The sequence below is a fragment of the Canis aureus genome, chromosome 28, assembly GCF_053574225.1.
Source record: "Canis aureus isolate CA01 chromosome 28, VMU_Caureus_v.1.0, whole genome shotgun sequence".
Taxonomy (NCBI): domain Eukaryota; kingdom Metazoa; phylum Chordata; class Mammalia; order Carnivora; family Canidae; genus Canis; species Canis aureus.
The window spans coordinates 36,373,900-36,392,966 of record NC_135638.1 but is presented as its reverse complement, the minus strand read 5'-3'; the positions used below and the strand labels follow the sequence as shown (position 1 = coordinate 36,392,966).

Genomic DNA, 19,067 nt, shown 5'->3' with positions numbered 1-19,067 from the left:
CTGAAGAAAGAGAAATTAAGGAGTCAATCCCATTTACAATTGCACCCAAAAGCATAAGATACCTAGGAATAAACCTAACCAAAGAGGTCAAGGATCTATACCCTAAAAACTACAGAACACTTCTGAAAGAAATTGAGGAAGACACAAAGAGATGGAAAAATATTCCATGCTCATGGATTGGCAGAATTAATATTGTGAAAATGTCAATGTTACCCAGGGCAATGTACACGTTTAATGCAATCCCTATCAAAATACCATGGACTTTCTTCAGAGAGTTGGAACAAATTATCTTAAGATTTGTGTGGAATCAGAAAAGACCCCGAATAGCCAGGGGAATTTTAAAAAAGAAAACCATAGCTGGGGGCATCACAATGCCAGATTTCAGGTTGTACTACAAAGCTGTGGTCATCAAGATGGTGTGATACTGGCACAAAAACAGACACATAGATCAATGGAACAGAATAGAGAACCCAGAAGTGGACCCTCAACTTTATGGTCAACTAATATTCGACAAAGGAGGAAAGACTATTCACTGGAAAAAAGACAATCTCTTCAAAAAATGGTGCTGGGAAAATTGGACATCTACATGCAGAAGAACGAAACTAGACCACACTCTTTCACCATACACAAAAATAAACTCAAAATGGATGAAAGATCTAAATGTGAGACAAGATTCCATCAAAATCCTAGAGAAGAACACAGGCAACACCCTTTTTGAACTTGGCTACAGTAACTTCTTGCAAGATACATCCATGCAGGCAAGAGAAACAAAAGCAAAAATGAACTATTGGGACTTCATCAAGATAAGAACATTTGCACAGCAAAAGAAACAGTCCACAAAACTAAAAGACAACCTAAAAAGAATGAGAGAAGATATCTGCAAATGACCTATCAGATAAAGTGCTAGTATCCAAGATCTATAAAGAACTTCTTAAACTCAACAGCAAAGAAACAAACAGTCCAATCATGAAATGGCAAAAGACAGAAATCTCACAGAGAAGACATAGACATGGCCAACATGCACATGAGAAAATGCTCTGCATCACTTGCCATCAGGGAAATACAAATCAAAACCACAATGAGATACCACCTCACACCAGTGAGAATGGGGAAAATTAACAAGGCAGGAAACAACGGAAGATGGAGAGGATGTGGAGAAAGGGGAACCCTCTTGCACTGTTGGTGGGAATGTGAACTGGTGCAGCCACTCTGGAAAACTGTGTGGAGGTTCCTCAAAGAGTTAAAAATAGACCTGCCCTACGACCCAGCAATTGCACTGCTGGGGATTTACCCCAAAGATACAGATGCAGTGAAACGCCGGGACACCTGCACCCCGATGTTTCTAGCAGCAATGTCCACAATAGCCAAACTGTGGAAGGAGCCTCGGTGTCCATCGAAAGATGAATGGATAAAGAAGATGTGGTCTATGTATACAATGGAATATTACTCAGCCATTAGAAGAGACAAATACCCACCATTTGCTTTGACGTGGATGGAACTGGAGGGTATTATGCTGAGTGAAATAAGTCAATCGGAGAAGGACAAACATTATATGGTCTCATTCATTTGGGGAATATAAAAAATAGTGAAAGGGAATCAAGGGGAAAGGAGAAAAAATGAGTGGGAAATATCAGAAAGGGAGACAGAACATAAAGACTCCTAACTCTGGGAAACGAACAAGGGGTGGTAGAAAGGGAGGTGGGCGGGGGGTGGGGGTGACTGGGTCTGAGGGAGGCACTTGATGGGATGAGCACTGGGTTTTATGCTATATGTTGGCAAATTGAACTCCAATAAAAAAACTTAGTACAACGGGACGCAGTAGGCCATTAATAAATGTTTTTCCTTATAAACTGACAAAACAATGCTCCACATAAACAACCAGACTGACACTGTTCTTTAAGTCCTGAGACATGCAGTCAGCCACTGGATTTAGCAGCCAGGTGCCCTGTCTCAAAAAAGAACCACTCTGTACACCAACAATTTAAACCTAGATGATACTCTGGTGTAAAATACAGAACTGTGAATAAGGGAAGCCCCTCTGTGTTCAGGGACAGTAAAACAAGAAAAAAAACTATGCAACTGGAAAAGTCTCAGATGATAAGCAAAATATTTTCTTTTTTTAAGATTTTATTTATTTATTCGTGACAGGCACAGAGAGAGAGGCAGAGACACAGGCAGAGGGAGAAGCAGGTTCCATGCAGGAAGCCAGATATGGGACTGATCCCAGGACTCTGGCATTACATCCTGAGCCACAGGCTCAATCGCTGAGCCACCCAGGTGTCCCCACAAAATGTTTTCCAAAAGACAAGACTTCTGAGGGTAAGCACCTTGCCTACATTCAGCACTGAACCCCCAGTGCTTGGCACTGGCCTAGAACATAGCAGGGGCATTGAAATCTGTTGAATGACTGAAAGAAAAGAAGCCACATCACCTGTAAGTACAAAGAGCATCCAGAAAGCCTCAAGTGATTCACCCAACATCACCAGTATTCAACACAGAACTACTGAGGTATTATGGAAAAAAATACAGATTGACTTCTAGGCATCCTGTAACCTAGTGCGTGGGCATTCCCATCTTTAACACTATTAGCAATTACAACTGTAAAAGAAAACTCATGGTATAAGTAACAAAAATATTGTTACTTGTACAGAATAGAAAACAATGAAATCACCAAGTCATCAAATGTATTTAACTAAAGAATATACGTACCTGCAGCATATCATCCACCATAGTTAGTATGTACTGAACTGTCTGTTCTTTGGAGATATGAGTCATCAAATTTATAACTGTTTTAGCACACTGGGAAAGAATGAAAGTAATGTTATTTTCAACCACAAACACAACAACTTAATGGAATTTCAGTAAAATATTATTTATCTTGCACAAATTATAATACAAATGCTATTAAACAACAGATTCTAATTACAGAAAATGTATATCTTTTACAAACATTGTGATGAAGTATGGGAGAAACATACTATGACTTGCATTAGATTTGTGATCATTTCATCGTGATAAATTTCAGTGTTTACTACTATTAAATAGACCTACCAACTATAACTCCTGACTGCATGTTAACAATAAAGATTAAGTTATGTAGACACCCAAAAATTATCATTGATTTTGGGTGTTATTTTTGTTTTGTTTTTGCATTTGCTGGGAAGCAGAACACTTCAGCAACAAGAGTACTAGGGATTAGAATCAGAAGGCCATGACCTGTTTCCATCCTACAACTTATTAACTATGTGATAATGTCTGGAATTCAACAAAAACAAACAAATTCTCTGGAGCCAAGAGCATGTTTCCTCACAGATCTCCCAAGATTATTGTGAGAATCAGACTGAGTTGCATATAGGGTCCTTCAGGCCATCAGGACTCCACATCAGAAAATCTGATGGACAGTAGGACTGCAACATATTCTAGTGAAAATATAAAGTGGGGAAAATTTTCTAAAAAAAAAAAAGTTAAGCAACTTTAAAAACAACATATGCTTTGAAACTTAATTCCCCTTCCAGGAATCTATCCTAGAAAGATTTTCAGAAATGCATTAAAGGATAGAGGAATAAACATACCCATTATAACATTTTTCCAAAATGAACAAAGAGAACTGGAAATCATTCAAATGTCTTTCAATAAAAAAGGATTTTTAGCTAAATAATGATACATACCTACAATGGAATATCACAAAGTCATTAAAAAAATTTTTCTAGAATTTTTAATGACAGAGGTATTGATAACATAATGTTTATATCCATCACCTGACTGCCTTCAGTTTGGAGCATCTCCTGCTTCTCTTCAGGACTTCTTTTCATTTCAAACCTTTGAATGAATTCACAATCTTCAGCAGAAATCATCTGCCCCCTAGAAAGTAAGAATAAGTTGGTTTTCTTTAGTAAGAGTTGAATTGTCACTGTGAGCAAGAGATACAGGAATTCCTCATCTTTCTCCTCTCTCCTCAGTAGTTAACACCTATGGTAGGCACACAAGGTCCTGGCATCAGACAGACCTGAGAACAAGCTTAGCTCCACCACGTACTGACCATGCAACCTCTCTGGTCCTGAGTTAATTTATCTGCAAGATGGGACTAATATGCACATTGCCATTAGCGGCTGATTTGAGGATAGTGTTAAATGATTCACAGAAGGTAGTTAGCGCAGTGCCTGGCCAGTAGGAAGCACTCAATAACTGACACCTCTTAGCACTGTCCAAAGTCTCACCCTATCCCCTTCCCAGACAAAAAATTCACTTGGTTTTCCACTCCATCAAAACCAAAGCCACTTTATATGAACTTCTACAATCATTGCCTCCAGCATATTCTCATATTCCCTCTGGACTCAGAAAAATGTGATCCTCCTCCTCTCTGAAAAAATAACTTTGCCATCTTGACCCCCCTGTTTTGGCAATCCTCCCACACTATCCTGCTTTCCTCCTACTTCTTTCAGGGGTCCCTTCCTCGAAAATGGCTCTTTGCTCAAGGCTTCTCTCCAGGCTCAATCCTTGGAATCTTGCTTTTCTCTCCCAAATTCTTTCCTTGAGTGAGATTTAAACCGAGAGTTTAACCTTCTCTCTCTGCCAAACCATTTCCAACTATCTTCCACTTCTTGTCATTTTCACAAATTCAACATCATCACAACTGAACCATCATCGCCTTCCCTTCCAACTCAGCTTAACCTCACAACTAACTCACTCAGCTCATCAACAACTCAAACCCATTTGTCAACCCATTTGACACTACCTTGTAAAAAGACCTATCAGCAAAACAGCCTTGCTAGTTTCTGTGACACTGGATACTTCGGGACATACATCAATCTTTTCAGACTATCAGTATAGTGGGTAAAGTATAGAATTTGCATCAATCTGAGGAAGAGTTCCAACTCCAGTTGTGAAACTTTAGCAGGTCACTACCCCTCTGAGCAACGTTTGCCACACCAGAAAAATGGCAATTATAATACTACCTGCTCTGGTCTGCTGAGCAGTTATGAAAAAATACAAGAAAAAGCACTTGATGGATGTAAGCATGAAGTAAATGTAAGTTTAAAATTAAAAATGTCTTATGCTTTGTCATTCAAATAGCATCAATATATTTTTTAACTCGGTAGTTAAAAAACTGCCCTTCCTCACCCCCTGCCCCCCAAGTATGTTGAGAGACTAGTGTTCCACAAAAGCCCAATTAGGGAAACAATGAATTTGAAGCCAATTTCCCCATACACATAGTTACAGAAATATAGTCCTTTTTCAGATCTGGCTTGGATTGGGTTCCTAGTGGCAAGCCTTGACATGGAGATTGGTGTACAGGCAGTCTACGCAGGCAGCGCTCCCAGGAGACCAGGGATGGAGTGGGGAACACAGAGCGAGGAAGGTAAAGAGCCCAGCAGGAATTCAGGCAAAGTTCTATATCAAACATAACCATTTCTTGACACTCTCTTCCTGAGCTTCCAGATTCTTCTCGTCCTTCTCAGGCCATTCATTAGTGCTCTTCACAGACTCCTTATCTCCTACGCTCTGCCTCAGGTTCTATGGGAGGCTCTCTTCATTTGCACTCCCTGAATCCTCCCTGAGTGCTCCCAGCTAGCCTCTGTGCTGGTAGCTCACAGTCTTCAGCTCCAGCCCAGGCCACCCTGCTGCAGTGCCCACTCACACATGGGGACCTCTCCTCCCACACAGCAAGCACACAGGCACTCCAGACCCTACAAGGGCAGAACTGAGATCACTAACATATATCCCTACACACACTCCATCACAGACTGGCTAATGGGATAATGAAATTAACAAAAAAAAAAAAAAAAAAAAAAAAAAAGACACTTTGCCCTGTTATCTTTGTGCCTAAGCACTTCACATACCAAGCAAGAAAAAATGCACTCTGTACCCTAGGATAGACCAAAATAACAAGGTCATCGTGTCCAGTTCTGGCCCCAAAACAAATGCAGTCTTTTTCATAAAACTGAACTTCCCAGCTAAAACAATTGCAGCTCCAAATTTTGCTATGCTGTTATATAAAAGCATATCACAACCTTTGCAGATAGGATAATCATGTGAAAAAATTGTGGTTTTTCTACCATGAAAAAAGTGTACAATGAAGATTACAGTTGGTGACCTTATCATTTTACAGCTTTCTTTTCCATTTAAATAACTGGTTTTTATTTGGTAAGCCAGTCCTTCTCAAGTCTTACTTTCTTGCATTTGTTCTAAGTAACTTTTTCTTTTTTGCTTAAATTCTTTTGTTTCTGAATCTTCCTTTAGCAGTCCCATAACCTACAACTTAGGGACTCTTGTCTCTTTTCTAGAGACCTGCCTGCAACCAGTCCTAACAACCCTTCCACCTAGCATCACTCTCCTCCAGACTTCCCTGCCTCTGGAGTAGCTCAGCCCTCAGGTAATGATCCACTCCTCCCCTACATCCCTCTTACCTACCACCAGCCAGTTTTCTCAAGCACACATCTGACCGCATTACTTTTTTCATATCAGTCAGATTGTGAATTTGTACGGCAGTTCTACCTAGCACCTAGGTAGAAAAACCTGTATTAGCATGTACATGTTATTTTTTTTTAAAGACTTATTTTAGAGAGTGTATGGGCAGGGAGGGCAGAAGGAGAGAGAAAGCAGGCTCCCCACTGAGCTGGGAACCTGATGATCTCAAGACCCTGAGATCATGCCCTGAATCAAAACCAAGAGTCATAGACTTAACCAACTGAGCCACCCAGGCACACTACAGTGAAGGCCTTTCTGAGGCCACCTGTGCAGACACCTGCATGAAGCGAGTTAATGAGCCAAGTAATCTAGGGAGGAACTTCTAGACAGAAGTATAAGTCCAAGGACAGTGGCACAGCAGTAGCTGGAAAGAGCAAGAAAAGCAGAATTGCTGGGTGTTTGTGAACAGGGTTGCATAATCTGATTCATATTTTCAAATGACTGTCACAGAGCTGTAAAGAACTGCTCTTCAATTCCACTTCTGGATATTTATCTCAGGAAAACAAACGCTAATTCAAAAAGATATGTGCACCTCAATGTTTACTGCTGCATGATTTACAACAGCCAAGATGTGGAAGCAGCCTAAGTGTCCACCAACAGACATTTGGATAAGGAAAATGTGGTGTATACATAATGGAATATCATGCAGCCACTCAAAAGGGATGAGAATCTGCCATTTGTACAACATGGATGGACCTAGAGGGTAATATGCCAAGGAAAATAAGTCAGACAGAGACAAAATACTGCACGTTTTCACGTTTCCATTATGTGGGGAAATGAAAATATAAAAACAAACAAAACAGAAACACATTAACAGATACAGAGAACAAGTGGTGACCATAAGAGAAGGGGTGTGAGGGGAAGGGCAAAATACGCCAAGGGGATTAAGAGGTACAAACTTCCAGTTATAAAATAAATAAGTCACAGGGATGAAAAGTACAGCATAGGGAATACAGTCAATAATATTGTTCTAACTTTGTGTGGTGACAGATGGTAACTAGACACACCAAGTGATCATTTCATAATGTATAAAAATATCTAATCACTATGCTGTATTCCTGAAGCCAACATAACACTGTAGTCAATTAAATCAATATTTTTCATTAAAAAAAAAAAAAAAACAGTTGCTCCAATGAGGAACGGTAAAAGCAGGAACAGCAGGCAAAGGGCTGTAAGAAGAGAGCATGTGAGCAATAATGACAGCTTACATAGAGCAGTGAGTGTGGAGCAAGAAAAATGGTCAGATCCAAGATGGGTTTCGGATACAGAGCTAAAAGAATTTGTCTGGACATGGATGGTTTGGGAAGGGAAGTGTCAAAATGGCTAATAAATTTGGGCCAACAGGGCCAGTGAGGAAACGTGCCACAAACTGTCCTTCAACGGGCAGGAGGGAGCCACACCCAACTACCGGAAGCTCCCCCAGCGGGCCTTCTTCCACAGCTCTTCTCCTCCCCCTAGGGTTTCTCTCACCACAGCTGCAGCTCCTCTGCTTGGACAACTCCTACGAGTATCTTCAGGTGTTCTGTGAAGTCACTCCCAATGCTTCCAGATAATTATTCGTTCCCTGCTTTTGTTATTTGAGAAAACTTCACATTTATCTCCATTTTTAATGCTTCCCAAAAGTTATTATTTAATTTTTTATTTAAAAGTCTGTTTCCTCATTAGATATTAAACGCCAGAGGAAGAATGCTATTTTATGATTCTTGTATCCTCAGGATAGTTTTACTAGAGTCCAGCTTGACTAAAAGATAGCCAAGCCCATTCATTTATGTGCTGTCTAGTTCAATTACTAAGAAAAAATTTAACCAAATCTACATACATTTTTAAAACACTGTATTCTCATAACATGTTAAAGTTTGTAAGGAACAGAGCATACTGGCCTTCTGACTTTGGGGGACTCTTTTATCGGAATAAGATGTGATACAGGATTCTCTGAGAATTCATGTGTTGTGGCCATCCCCAATGATTTTTAAGCTCTTTTAGGGCAAGTACAATTCACACCCACCAGTGTCCCCACAACAGTTGGCTCAACAGCAGGCACACAGTAACATTTGGTGAATATATGTGTACAGACATACAGAGAGAGTAGGAAGGTTTTATAAAGAAATGCATGAGATGGACAACGGAATAAAGGACAAAACCACAACTTAGTAGTACAGAGGCCTCGGAAAAGGAAGAACAGAAGAGAAAGCAATTAAAAATCTCCATGAAGGGATCCCTGGGTGGCGCAGCGGTTTAGCGCCTGCCTTTGGCCCAGGGCACAATCCTAGAGACCCAGGATCAAATCCCACATCAGGCTCCTGGTGCATGGAGCCTGCTTCTCCCTCTGCCTGTGTCTCTGCCTCTCTCTCTCTCAGTGTGCCTATCATAAATAAATAAAAATTTTAAAAAAAATTTTTTAAATCTCCATGAATTAAAAATGTCCCAAATGCCAATGTTAGAGAACTTCTCCAGTCAGCCAGTGCTTTCTTATCAATAACAATATCATTCTATTTAGGTTATAAACAGAGTCAAGCTTTATAAACATGAAACTCCTGTCCTCTAGTCTAAAAACACTCTAGGCTAAAATTAGGAAACAGAGCTTAAAATCCTAATTTCACAGGGGCTTTAAACAATTACACAGATATAGATGAACAGAGAAAACATCAGAAAGTCCCTCCTCGGGGATCCCTGGGTGGCTCAGCGGTTTAGCACCTGCCTTTGGCCCAGGGCGCGATCCTGGAGACCCGGGATCGAGTCCCACATGGAGCTCCCTGCATGGAGCCTGCTTCTCCCTCTGCCTGTGTCTCTGCCTCTCTCTCTATGTCTCTCATGAATAAATAAATAAAATCTTTAAAAAAAAAAAAGAAAGAAAGAAAGAAAAGAAAGTCCCTCCTCCTCCTGCCCTTGTGTCCATGGCCCCATTTCAATCCAGTCCCTTAAAGTAGGAATCCTGATTCATTCTAGATTCATTTTCACTCTTATACATTAAATTGATCACTAAGACTTTCTCAAATCTATTCAATTCTATCCATTGCAACACCCTGATACTGCTATAGCCTCACCCTAGCTCTAGCTTTGTTTCCACAAATCCACCCTCTACATTGTCAGTAGAACAATCCAGCCAAAAGGCAATCTGACATCTAACCCCCACCTACAAACAACAGTCATTCCCAATACCTACAACAGTGATTTTAAAACTGTGTTCCTGGGGGAGCCTTTACAATTGGCTACTCTGGCTGTCTCTCCAGCCTCAGCCCTCCCCACTGCCTGCCTCCAAAACATGTGTTATCCCCCACCCAGCATGCTGCTTTTTAATTCCCTACCTTTGACCATCCCCTCCAGGAAAAGAGACCATCTTCTCCTGGAGATAAGATTAGCTGTCCTTTTTCTATCCACTCATGATCCCCTGTGCATCTTTCTACTACCTCAGTTAACAAACTAAATTTAAATTATCTATGTATATATTTGACTTCCCTACTAGATTAATAAGTTTATCTTTTGAAGCTTCAAAACCTAGAAAAATGCCTCAAACTTGAAGGGCAGGCAATAAATGTTTGACGAGTGACTAAATTAACAGAAATAAATGTATCATTTTTGTACATTTTTGTATGTCCCTCTTACAGCAAAGCAAACTGCTAAATATAAAACTAAAGATTCTTCAATTTGTTTTTCAAAATGTATATCCAAATCTTAACTGAGTTTCCTTAATAAGTTACTCTTATAAATATACCAAAATAAATAGATCTGAGGTAAAGTCGGTATGATAAAATATGGTTAAAAATAATTAAACCGTTACTTTACAGATAAATACAGAACACCAGCATGCTAAGTCTTAATGCATACAAGAAAGAAGGGGAAAGAACTACAATTTATTGAGAGTATATTGAACACACTAATGCTTGTATTCAACTGTGTTAATACTTTAAGTACACTATTTAAGCAACAACTCGGAGATATGTATCCCCATTTCACATTTATGTCAATGAACCTCAGAGAAGATAAGATTCACCTACAATTACCAATCTAGTAGATAGAAGAAACACAATTCAACCCAGGTCTTGAAATTCAAACATCCACACTTTTTACTAGTTGTATGAGCCATTCTGCAACACCTCTGTCCCCACATTGCTCACCAAGCCAGTCTGGAAGGTTTTGCCCATTATCCCCTTCCCGCCTAGAGATCCCATGAACATCCCCCTCACATTTCCCACTCATTCAAAAAGTACAATTTTCCAGACAGAAAAGGTCAAAACTGCTCTGAGCAGCTCCACTCCCCAGCTAGAGCCTCAAGCTGTTTCCAGCTCACGACACTGTCTCCCTAGGACAGGTAAGAATTCTAAGGAGGAAGTGTTTTCTTCCACATATATTAGTATTTTTCCAGTATCTCTCTCATAGAAGCATGATCATGAAAAAGACTGATGCAAAAGCACATGATTATCCATGATTCACAGCAAATCGGTACTTACTGAAGATAGGACTGCCAGTTCACTTTGTTTGCACGAACCTCTGCAGCCTTGGCAGCAATAATGTTCGTGGGAACAGCAGCATCCACGGCACCTCGGATATCCATTTTGGTCATCTAAATTTTATGATCTTGGATTTTTTTCAACAGATCTTCAATTTTGATGCAAGGTGAAACCAGAATACCAAATGTTATCATTTTTTTTAACAATTACTACTATCATTATTGTTGTAATTAATATCATCACCTTACTCTCTCTGTACACATTCAACTCAAATACTGAATATCCTACACATTAAATATTAATATAATTATATTCCATATCTTGCCCAATTATGCACCACTCCATAAAGTGTCTTCTAAAGGTTTTTACATTTCCAGGAAAAGTTTTCTTTTTAATTATTGGCACTAATCTTGCGGTAAGATTTTTAAAGTAACACTTTAAGATACTGACATGAGGAGTCATGCTTAAATAAAATAGGCATATGAACAGTTTAAATGTCTATACAACTGGGATCAACTTTCTTCCGACAGAAAAAAATCAAAACTTGTATAGTAAAGACCAATTATTTTATTTACATTTACTAAGCATCATTTTGAAGTGACATATTAAGAAAAAAAACCTACAAGTGCCCTCTAAAATGACTTATTCAAATTAAAAACCCCAAAATGGGAATGCAATTTCCTCAAAGACAGAGCTTTCTTTTTTCAACCAAAGTTCACGGCATTTTCGAAATCAATTTTGGGAGAAAGTTTTGGAACAGACACTAATTAAAATTTAGATACAACCAACAATGAGTCTGGTCTGAGAGCAAGAACTGACAGTGATGAGCTTTTATGTAATTCTCGTTTCTAAATTTAAGGTAGTTTACGGTAAACTCTTAAGCCTGTCTTTATCTTAGTACAAAATATATAGGTTCTGGTTCACAACACGTAAGTTCACTGCCACAGCCACAAAGAAACTAAAACCATACCCAAAATTCTATTCTGCAACCCCAATGACCTTAGTCGGTTTGGCACTTAATCTCTGCATCTGAGGGTTTGCTGCCTAAACAAGGAAAAGCAATATACACGGGCAGGGCAGAGGTAAAACCGGCTGCGTCTGGGTCAGGCTGGAACCCTGTTCAGCGGATTCAGGCCCAGCGGCCCCCCTGGGGTAGGTGGCGGTGCCTCAGGACCGACGTCTAAGTCACCCAACGACTCGAGCCTTCCGCAGGCCAGGGCCGTGGCCCAATCCCGGGGAAACACACTTTCCCCGTCCCCCTCCTCTCCTCTGCCCGCCCCTCCCATCCCCTGCCCCGCAGGAAAGCAGCCCCGGGTCCGTAAACCCGCTTGAGGCCCGGAAGGGAAGAAATCTGGACCCGCCGGGCGGGAGGGCGGCTGGCGGGGCCCGCGCGGCGAGCAACCAGCACGCACCGGAGAAGCCGGGCAACCGCAGGGGCCGCCTCCCTCGGCCCCCGCCAAGGGACAAGAGGCGGGTGCGGCCTCACTTGGCAAGCCCCGGGGACGCTGCAACTCACCCAGCCGCCGCGGGGAGGACGCTGCGGTCCAGGCCGTGGGGGCCGCCGCCGGCTGAGGCCCCGAGTCGGTGTCGAGTTGGCGTCTGCGGCCCGGAACCGAGGTCTGAGCGGCGGCGTGAGCCACGGCCCCCGGGAGGTGCAGAGCTTCCCGCACCCAGGGGACGCTGAGGGCGCCACAGGCAGAAGGAAGCAGGAGCAGGAGCGGCCGCAGGAGGATGACAGGAGCCTCGGTCACGTGCCCAGAGCCACGTGACGAGCCGGAAGCCGGAAGCCGGAAGCTCCGAAGCGGCCCGCGGGGCCCTCCTGCGTGTAGGGGTCCTGGCGGCCCGCGCGGCGGGTGGGGCCCTCCAGCCCCAGGCAGAGGCAGGCCGAAGCTCGTTTATCGAGACCGTCATTCTTTCGATATGTTTAATGCTTTTCAACAGATTGACTTCACGGGGACCTAACGGCTCAATGGAGCAGGGGCTCTTACAAGGATTTTAAGGGTAAAACTGATGCCGAGAAGTGGATCACGAAAGTGGTCTTCCCGTCGGTTTGCAGGCTTAGCAAGTAATGTGCTGCATGTAGTATTTGCTGTTACATCAAAGTCTTCGTGTTTGCCGAAAATGCAGATTTGACAACTCTGACTTGAGCGGGGATTGCCCCAGTTCAGGCCTCAACTAGGCTCCTTGTCCTAAATGATAATGAGTAACGCTACTCGGTGCTACACCCTGTGGGCAGTCTCGTAAATGTAACATCACGTTTTTGTTTTTAAGATTTATTTATTCATGAGAGACACAGACACAGGCAGAGGGAAGCAGGCTCCCAGCAGGGGGCCCGACGGGGGACTCGACCCAGGACCCCGGGATCACACCCCGAGCGAAGGAAGGAGCGGGAGGAAGGCCGAAGCCAACCGCGGAGCCACCCACCCAGGCGACCCTAACACGTTTTTGCTGACCAGCACTGAAAGGGATTTATAAGTAGAACCAACACATTTCTACTAAAAATGTTACGTTTCAGTCAAGTTTTAAACCCTAGGAGTAAACACATAGCATATAATTTATTATTTTTCTATTGCTGTTTTAACAAATTACCACGTTTATTCTTTTACAGTTCTCTAGGTCTATAGCATGACATGGGTCTCAGTCCGTTTCCCTGTCTCCTCCAGTTGCTAAAAGCTGCCCGCATTCCCTGGTCAACGTCCTCTTTCCTCCACCTTCAAAGTCAGCAACGTCACAGCTCCCGGCTCCCTCTCAACACGGCTGAGAAGGGTTCTCTGATTTTATGGGCTGATTAGATTAGATCCACCTGGATAATACAAGCAGCTCTCCCCACCTCAAGGTCCTTAACCTTAACCACATGCACACATAACCTTGTTTCCCTTTTGCCGTGTAAGTTAACATATTCAAAGGCTCCAGAGGTCAGAACACAGACATCTTTAGGGGACCATTTTTCTGCCTATCACAAACACAGAGGCAAGGATACACATTATGTAACTGGTTAAGTAAACATACAGAGGAGCCCTGCATGATATCCACATTTAATTTCTAAAATAATTTTTTTTAAAAGCTCAACCTAATACTGCAAAATGTTAACCTTTTAAAATCTGAATAATATACATGTTCTTTTTATTTATGTTCTTTTTATTTATTTATTTATTATGTTCTTTTTATGTTCTTTTTATTCGGAATTTTGTTTTAATAAATTTGATGCTATGGATTAAGTCCATTTACATGTGAAAGTCTGGCCTAAATTAATGTGGGACTTGCTGATTAGAAAATTGTGAGGTTAGAATTTTTAAACATGATTGCAGGTACTAACCACAATAAGAGTAAAAAAAAAATTGTTAACAAAGCTATAGGTCACAAAACTGTTTAAAATATTAACTATAATATTTTATAGTTTTAGAAGTAAAATATTTATCAATGTTTCAGTTTCTGGAAGTGGGAAAATAACCCTCTCAGGAGTCTTTGAGACTATGTGGGACTCTCGGGCTTACTACAATGACTAGGGTTGGAGTGTTGCTGGCATTTGGTGCACAGGGACTAGGGATGATAAGAGCTGGGAAGGGATACCAGCACAGTACCACACACAAGGCATTTTCCAGCCAAAAATGTCAGTAGTGCTCCTATGGAGAAAGCGGGATGATGACTAACTCTATATGATCAAGCTGTCATTGCAAATATGAAGGCATATTCTAGGCTGTGATAGGAATACATGGCCTTACCATTACAGAATGACATCATTTTTGTGCATCTGAACACTAAGAGGCACTGACAGAAAGAATAGCATATCTACCCAGATGTTACATGTGTACACACCATAACCAAGCAAACAAACTTCCGGAAATCCCTGCTATAAAACTCAGCATAATAAAAAAAAAAAAAAATCAGCATAACCATGCAAAGATAAATACACAGGATTTTCAGTGCAATATTTTTTATAGTAGAAAAAAATAGAAAATTTTGTCAGGTCAGGTTGCCCTAACAAAATGGCAAAGATTGAGTGGCTTAAACAATAGGATGTTATTTCTCAGTTCTGGAGGCTGGGAGTCCAAGATCAAGGTGCTGGCCATTTTGGTTAGGTGAAGTGTCTCCCTGGCTTGTAGATAGCCACCTTCTCACTGTGTCCTCACATGGTGGGGAGAGAGAGTGTGTGTGTGTTCACAAGGTATTGGTCATTCACCAGAACTGGTGAATTTTACCATCTTGTCGGGGGGGGGGGGGGCGTATTTTTTTTTTATTCCTATAAATATTCTTGAGTTTTGTTCCAGGACATACTTATGTCACCCACAGTTTAATCCTTTTGGGTCCTGCTTTTAAGCTTTGTTAGAACTAAAGCAATGTATCATCTAGGATTAATTTTCCCCAATACTGAAGCAAAACCCTCTGAGTTCTGAATATCTAATACCTTGTGAGTTGTAAGTGTTCCCACTCTGGCCTTTTGAGAACAGGTGCTAACCCCAGCCTTTTATAAGCTATAAGTATTGTTTCTTCTATCCTTTGGATGGTTCTTTCCCCAGCCTCAACTAGTCTCTTTATATGAGTACACTGATTAGCACTCAGCTGAACATTCAAGGGGGGCTCTCTAGGGGTGCCTGGGTGGCTCAGTTGCATAAGAGTCTGTCTTCAGCTCAGGTCATGATACCAGGGTCCTGGGATCAAGCCCGAAAGTCCTGGGATTCAGCCTCAAGTCAGGCTCCCTGCTCAGTGGGGAGCCTGCTCCTCCCTCCTGCTTGTGTTCTCTCTCACACTCTCTCAAATAAACAAATAAAATATTTTTTAAAAAGAGGAGCCCTTTGGAGATCCCCCAAAGTCTCACTCTCTGCAGCTCTTCCTCACCGGTACCCTGCCCTAGGAACTCTACCAACTGTGGCCTCTCCAAACTCCCTGCTCCATCTCTTCACCTCAGGGAGACCACCATTCCCTACCTGGATTCCCATCCCTAAGCAGAGCCTGAAAACATTCTCAAAGCAGTAAGCCATGGCATCCATTTGTTTCCTGCCTCTTGGGGGTTGGTGCCCTTCATTGCTGACATCCAATGTCTTGAGTACTGAGTAGTTTTGTTTTTTTCATATACTTAGTCGAGTTTTTTAGTTGCTTTAGTTGGAAGAGTAAATTCATCTAGTCATTCTGCCTTGGCCAAAAGCAAAAGTCTGGGTGTTTCCTTTTGAAAGAAAATATAAGAGAAAAAGCTTTCATAGAAAGAGAGGAAGTGGGCAGCCCTGGTGGCATAGCGGTTTAGTGCCGCCTGCAGCCTGGAGTGTGATCCTGGAGACCTGGGATCGAGTCCCACATTGGGCTCCCTGCTTGTGTCTCTGCCTCTCTGTGTGTGTCTGTCATGAATAAATAAATAAAATCTTTTTAAAAATAAAGCAAGTATTTTTTAAAAAGAGAGGAAGCATAAAGTAATCATGCACTAATAAATTCCCAAAAGCAGAAGGTATTAGTATTTTCTTAAATTAGCAAAATATTTCCTGCTTTATTTCCAGCCCTAAAGGTAAATGATAAGTTAAGCTTTCATCAAAATGTATTCAGTTTTTTTCCTCTTAAAATGACCCTCCTTTGGAAAGCATATGACAAAGTACAATACCCATTCATAATAAAATCTCTCAACAAAGTAAGTCCAGATAGAACATATCTCAACATAATAAAGGCCATATATGAAAAACTCACAGCAAACATCATACTCAATGGGGAAAAACTGAGAGCTTTTCCACTAAGATCGGGTACAAAACAAGGATATCCACTCTCACCACTTTTATTCAACCCAGTACTGGAAGTCCTGAGCACAGCAGTCAGACAATAAAAAGAAATAACAAGCATCCAAATCAGTAAGGAAGAAGTCAAAATTTCACTATTTGCAGGTGACATGATACTCTATATATAGAACACCCAAAAGACTCCACCAAAAGACTGCTAGAACTGATAAGCAAATTCAGTAAAGTTGCAAGATATAAAATCAATGTGCAGAAATTTGTTGCATTTCTATACACCAATAATGAAGCAGCAGAAAGAGAAATTAAGAAAACAATCCCATTAACAGTTGCACCAAAAATAATAGGATATCTAGGAATAAACCTAACCCAAGAGGTGAAATACCTGTATTCTGAAAACTATAAAACATTAATAAAAGAAACTGAAGATGACACAAGGAAATGTTCAGGCTTGGAAGAATAACTATTGTTAAAATTTCCATATCATCCAAAGCAATCTACACATTTAATGCAATCCTAATTAAAATACCAACAGCACTTTTTCCAGAGCTAAAACAAGCAATCCTAAAATTTGCTTGGAACCACAAAAGACCTCGAATAACCAAAGCAATCTTGAAAAAGAAAAGCAAAGGTGGAGGCATAACAATTCCAGAGTTCAAATTATATTACAAAGCTGTAGTGATCAAGACAGTATGGTACTGGAACAAAAATAGACAATTCAAAGGACAGAGTAGAAAAACCCAGAAATGAACTCACAACTATATGGTCAATTAATCTTCAACAAAACAAGAAAGATATCCAATGGAAAAAAAAAAGACAGTCTCTTCAAAAATGATGTTGGGAAAACTGGACAGCAATATGCAAAAGAATGAAACTAGACCACTTTCTTAGCCTGTACACAAAAATAATCTCAAAATGGATTAAAGCCATAAAAATCTTAGAAGAGAGCACAGCAGTGATGTCTCTGACATCAGCTGCAGCAACATTTTTCTAGATAGGTCTCCTGAGGCAAAGGAAATAAAAGCAAAAATAAACTATTGGGACTACCTCAGAATAAAAACCTTCTGCACAGCGAAGGAAACAATCAACAAAACTAAAAGGCAACCTACGGAATAGGAGAAGATATTTGCAAATGACATATCCAAGAAAGTGTTAGTATCCCAAACCTATAAAGAACTCATCAAACTCAACATCCAAAAACAAATATTCTAATTAAAAGTTGGGTGGAAAAAAAATAAAAAATAAAAGTTGGGTGAAAGACATGAATAGACATTTCTCTAAAGACATCTTCAACAGACACATGAAAATATGCTCAAAATGACTCATCATCATGGAAATATAAATCAAAACTACAGTGAGATATCACTTCACACCTGTCAGAATGGCTAAAATTAACAACACAAAACAACAGGTGTTGGCTAGAATGTGGAGAAAGGGGAGCTCTCATGCACTGTTGGTGGGAATGCAAACTGATGCAGCCACTGTGGAAAACAATATGGAGTTTCCTCAAAAAGTTCAAAATAGAACTACCCTACAATCCAGCAATCATACTACTGGGTATTTACCCAAAAAATACAAAAATACTAATTCAAAGGGATACATGTACCCAAATGTTTCTAGCAGCATTATTTACAATGGCCAAGGTATGGAAGGAACCCAAGTGTCCATTCACAGATGAATGGATAAAGAAGATGTGATAGATAGATAGATAGATAGATAGATAGATAGATAGATAGATAGATGATAGACAACAGAATATTATTCAGCCAAAAAAATAAAATCTTGCCATTTGCAACAACACAGATGGAGCCAGAAAGTATAATGCTAACCAAAATAAGTCAGAGAAAGACAAACACTGTATGATTTCAGTCATATATGGAATTTAAGAAAACAAATGAGCAAGGGCAAAAAAAAAAAAAAAAAAGAGTGAGAGAGAAAGATAAATGAAGAAGCAGGCTCTTAATTCTAGAGAACAAACTGATGATTTCCAGATGGGAAATGGGCAGAGGGGAGGAGTGAAATAGGTGATGGGGATTAAGGACAGTAGGTGTTGTAAGGACCACCGGGTGTTGTATGGAACTGTTGAATCACTATATTGTACACCTGAAACTAATATAACACTGTATGTTAATTATACTGGAATTTATATAGATAGATTATAGATAGATAAGATAGATAGATATTTTAAATAGCTAAATACCAGTAAAAATATGGCCCTCCTTTGGTCCTCCTCCAACATTCTGAGTTTTCTCCTGTCATCATTATCTTAATTCCACATTTATAGGGAAACTAGTTTCCACTATTGAGATATAAAATATAGATCTCACTGCCTCTGATATTGGAAGAAATCCTCTTGCAATTCATGTCATGGTGGGTACCTAAAGGACAAAGATTGGATGTGGAGTTCTGGAATTTAAACAATGTAGTATTATAAATCATG

At 40.6% G+C, this 19,067-nt stretch overlaps 1 protein-coding gene and 1 long non-coding RNA gene across 7 annotated transcripts in view; one reads left to right on the top strand and one right to left on the bottom strand.

Annotated features, from left to right (window-relative positions):
- ATP6V1H (ATPase H+ transporting V1 subunit H) overlaps positions 1–19,067 on the bottom strand; it is a 168,069-nt gene that overhangs the window by 115,569 nt on the left and 33,433 nt on the right. For 3 of the 6 annotated variants that reach the window (XR_013367417.1, XM_077876935.1, XM_077876934.1), the window contains exons 1-4: positions 12,433–12,686; positions 10,917–11,064; positions 3,759–3,861; positions 2,710–2,799 (exon numbers count right to left, since the gene is read on the bottom strand). Coding sequence is in view for 5 of the 6 variants with exons in the window: in XM_077876935.1 (XP_077733061.1) it covers positions 2,710–2,799; positions 3,759–3,861; positions 10,917–11,029 (306 nt within the window). In the remaining variant the exon portion in view is untranslated. Of the gene's footprint in view, positions 1–2,709; positions 2,800–3,758; positions 3,862–10,916; positions 11,065–12,432; positions 12,687–19,067 lie in introns of those variants that run through there. The other 3 variants (XM_077876932.1, XM_077876933.1, XM_077876931.1) reach the window with 2 other exon arrangements.
- Positions 12,015–14,824, top strand: LOC144300650 (uncharacterized). The gene is made up of 2 exons (XR_013367418.1): positions 12,015–13,419; positions 13,525–14,824. It is a non-coding gene; the product is annotated as an uncharacterized LOC144300650 (long non-coding RNA).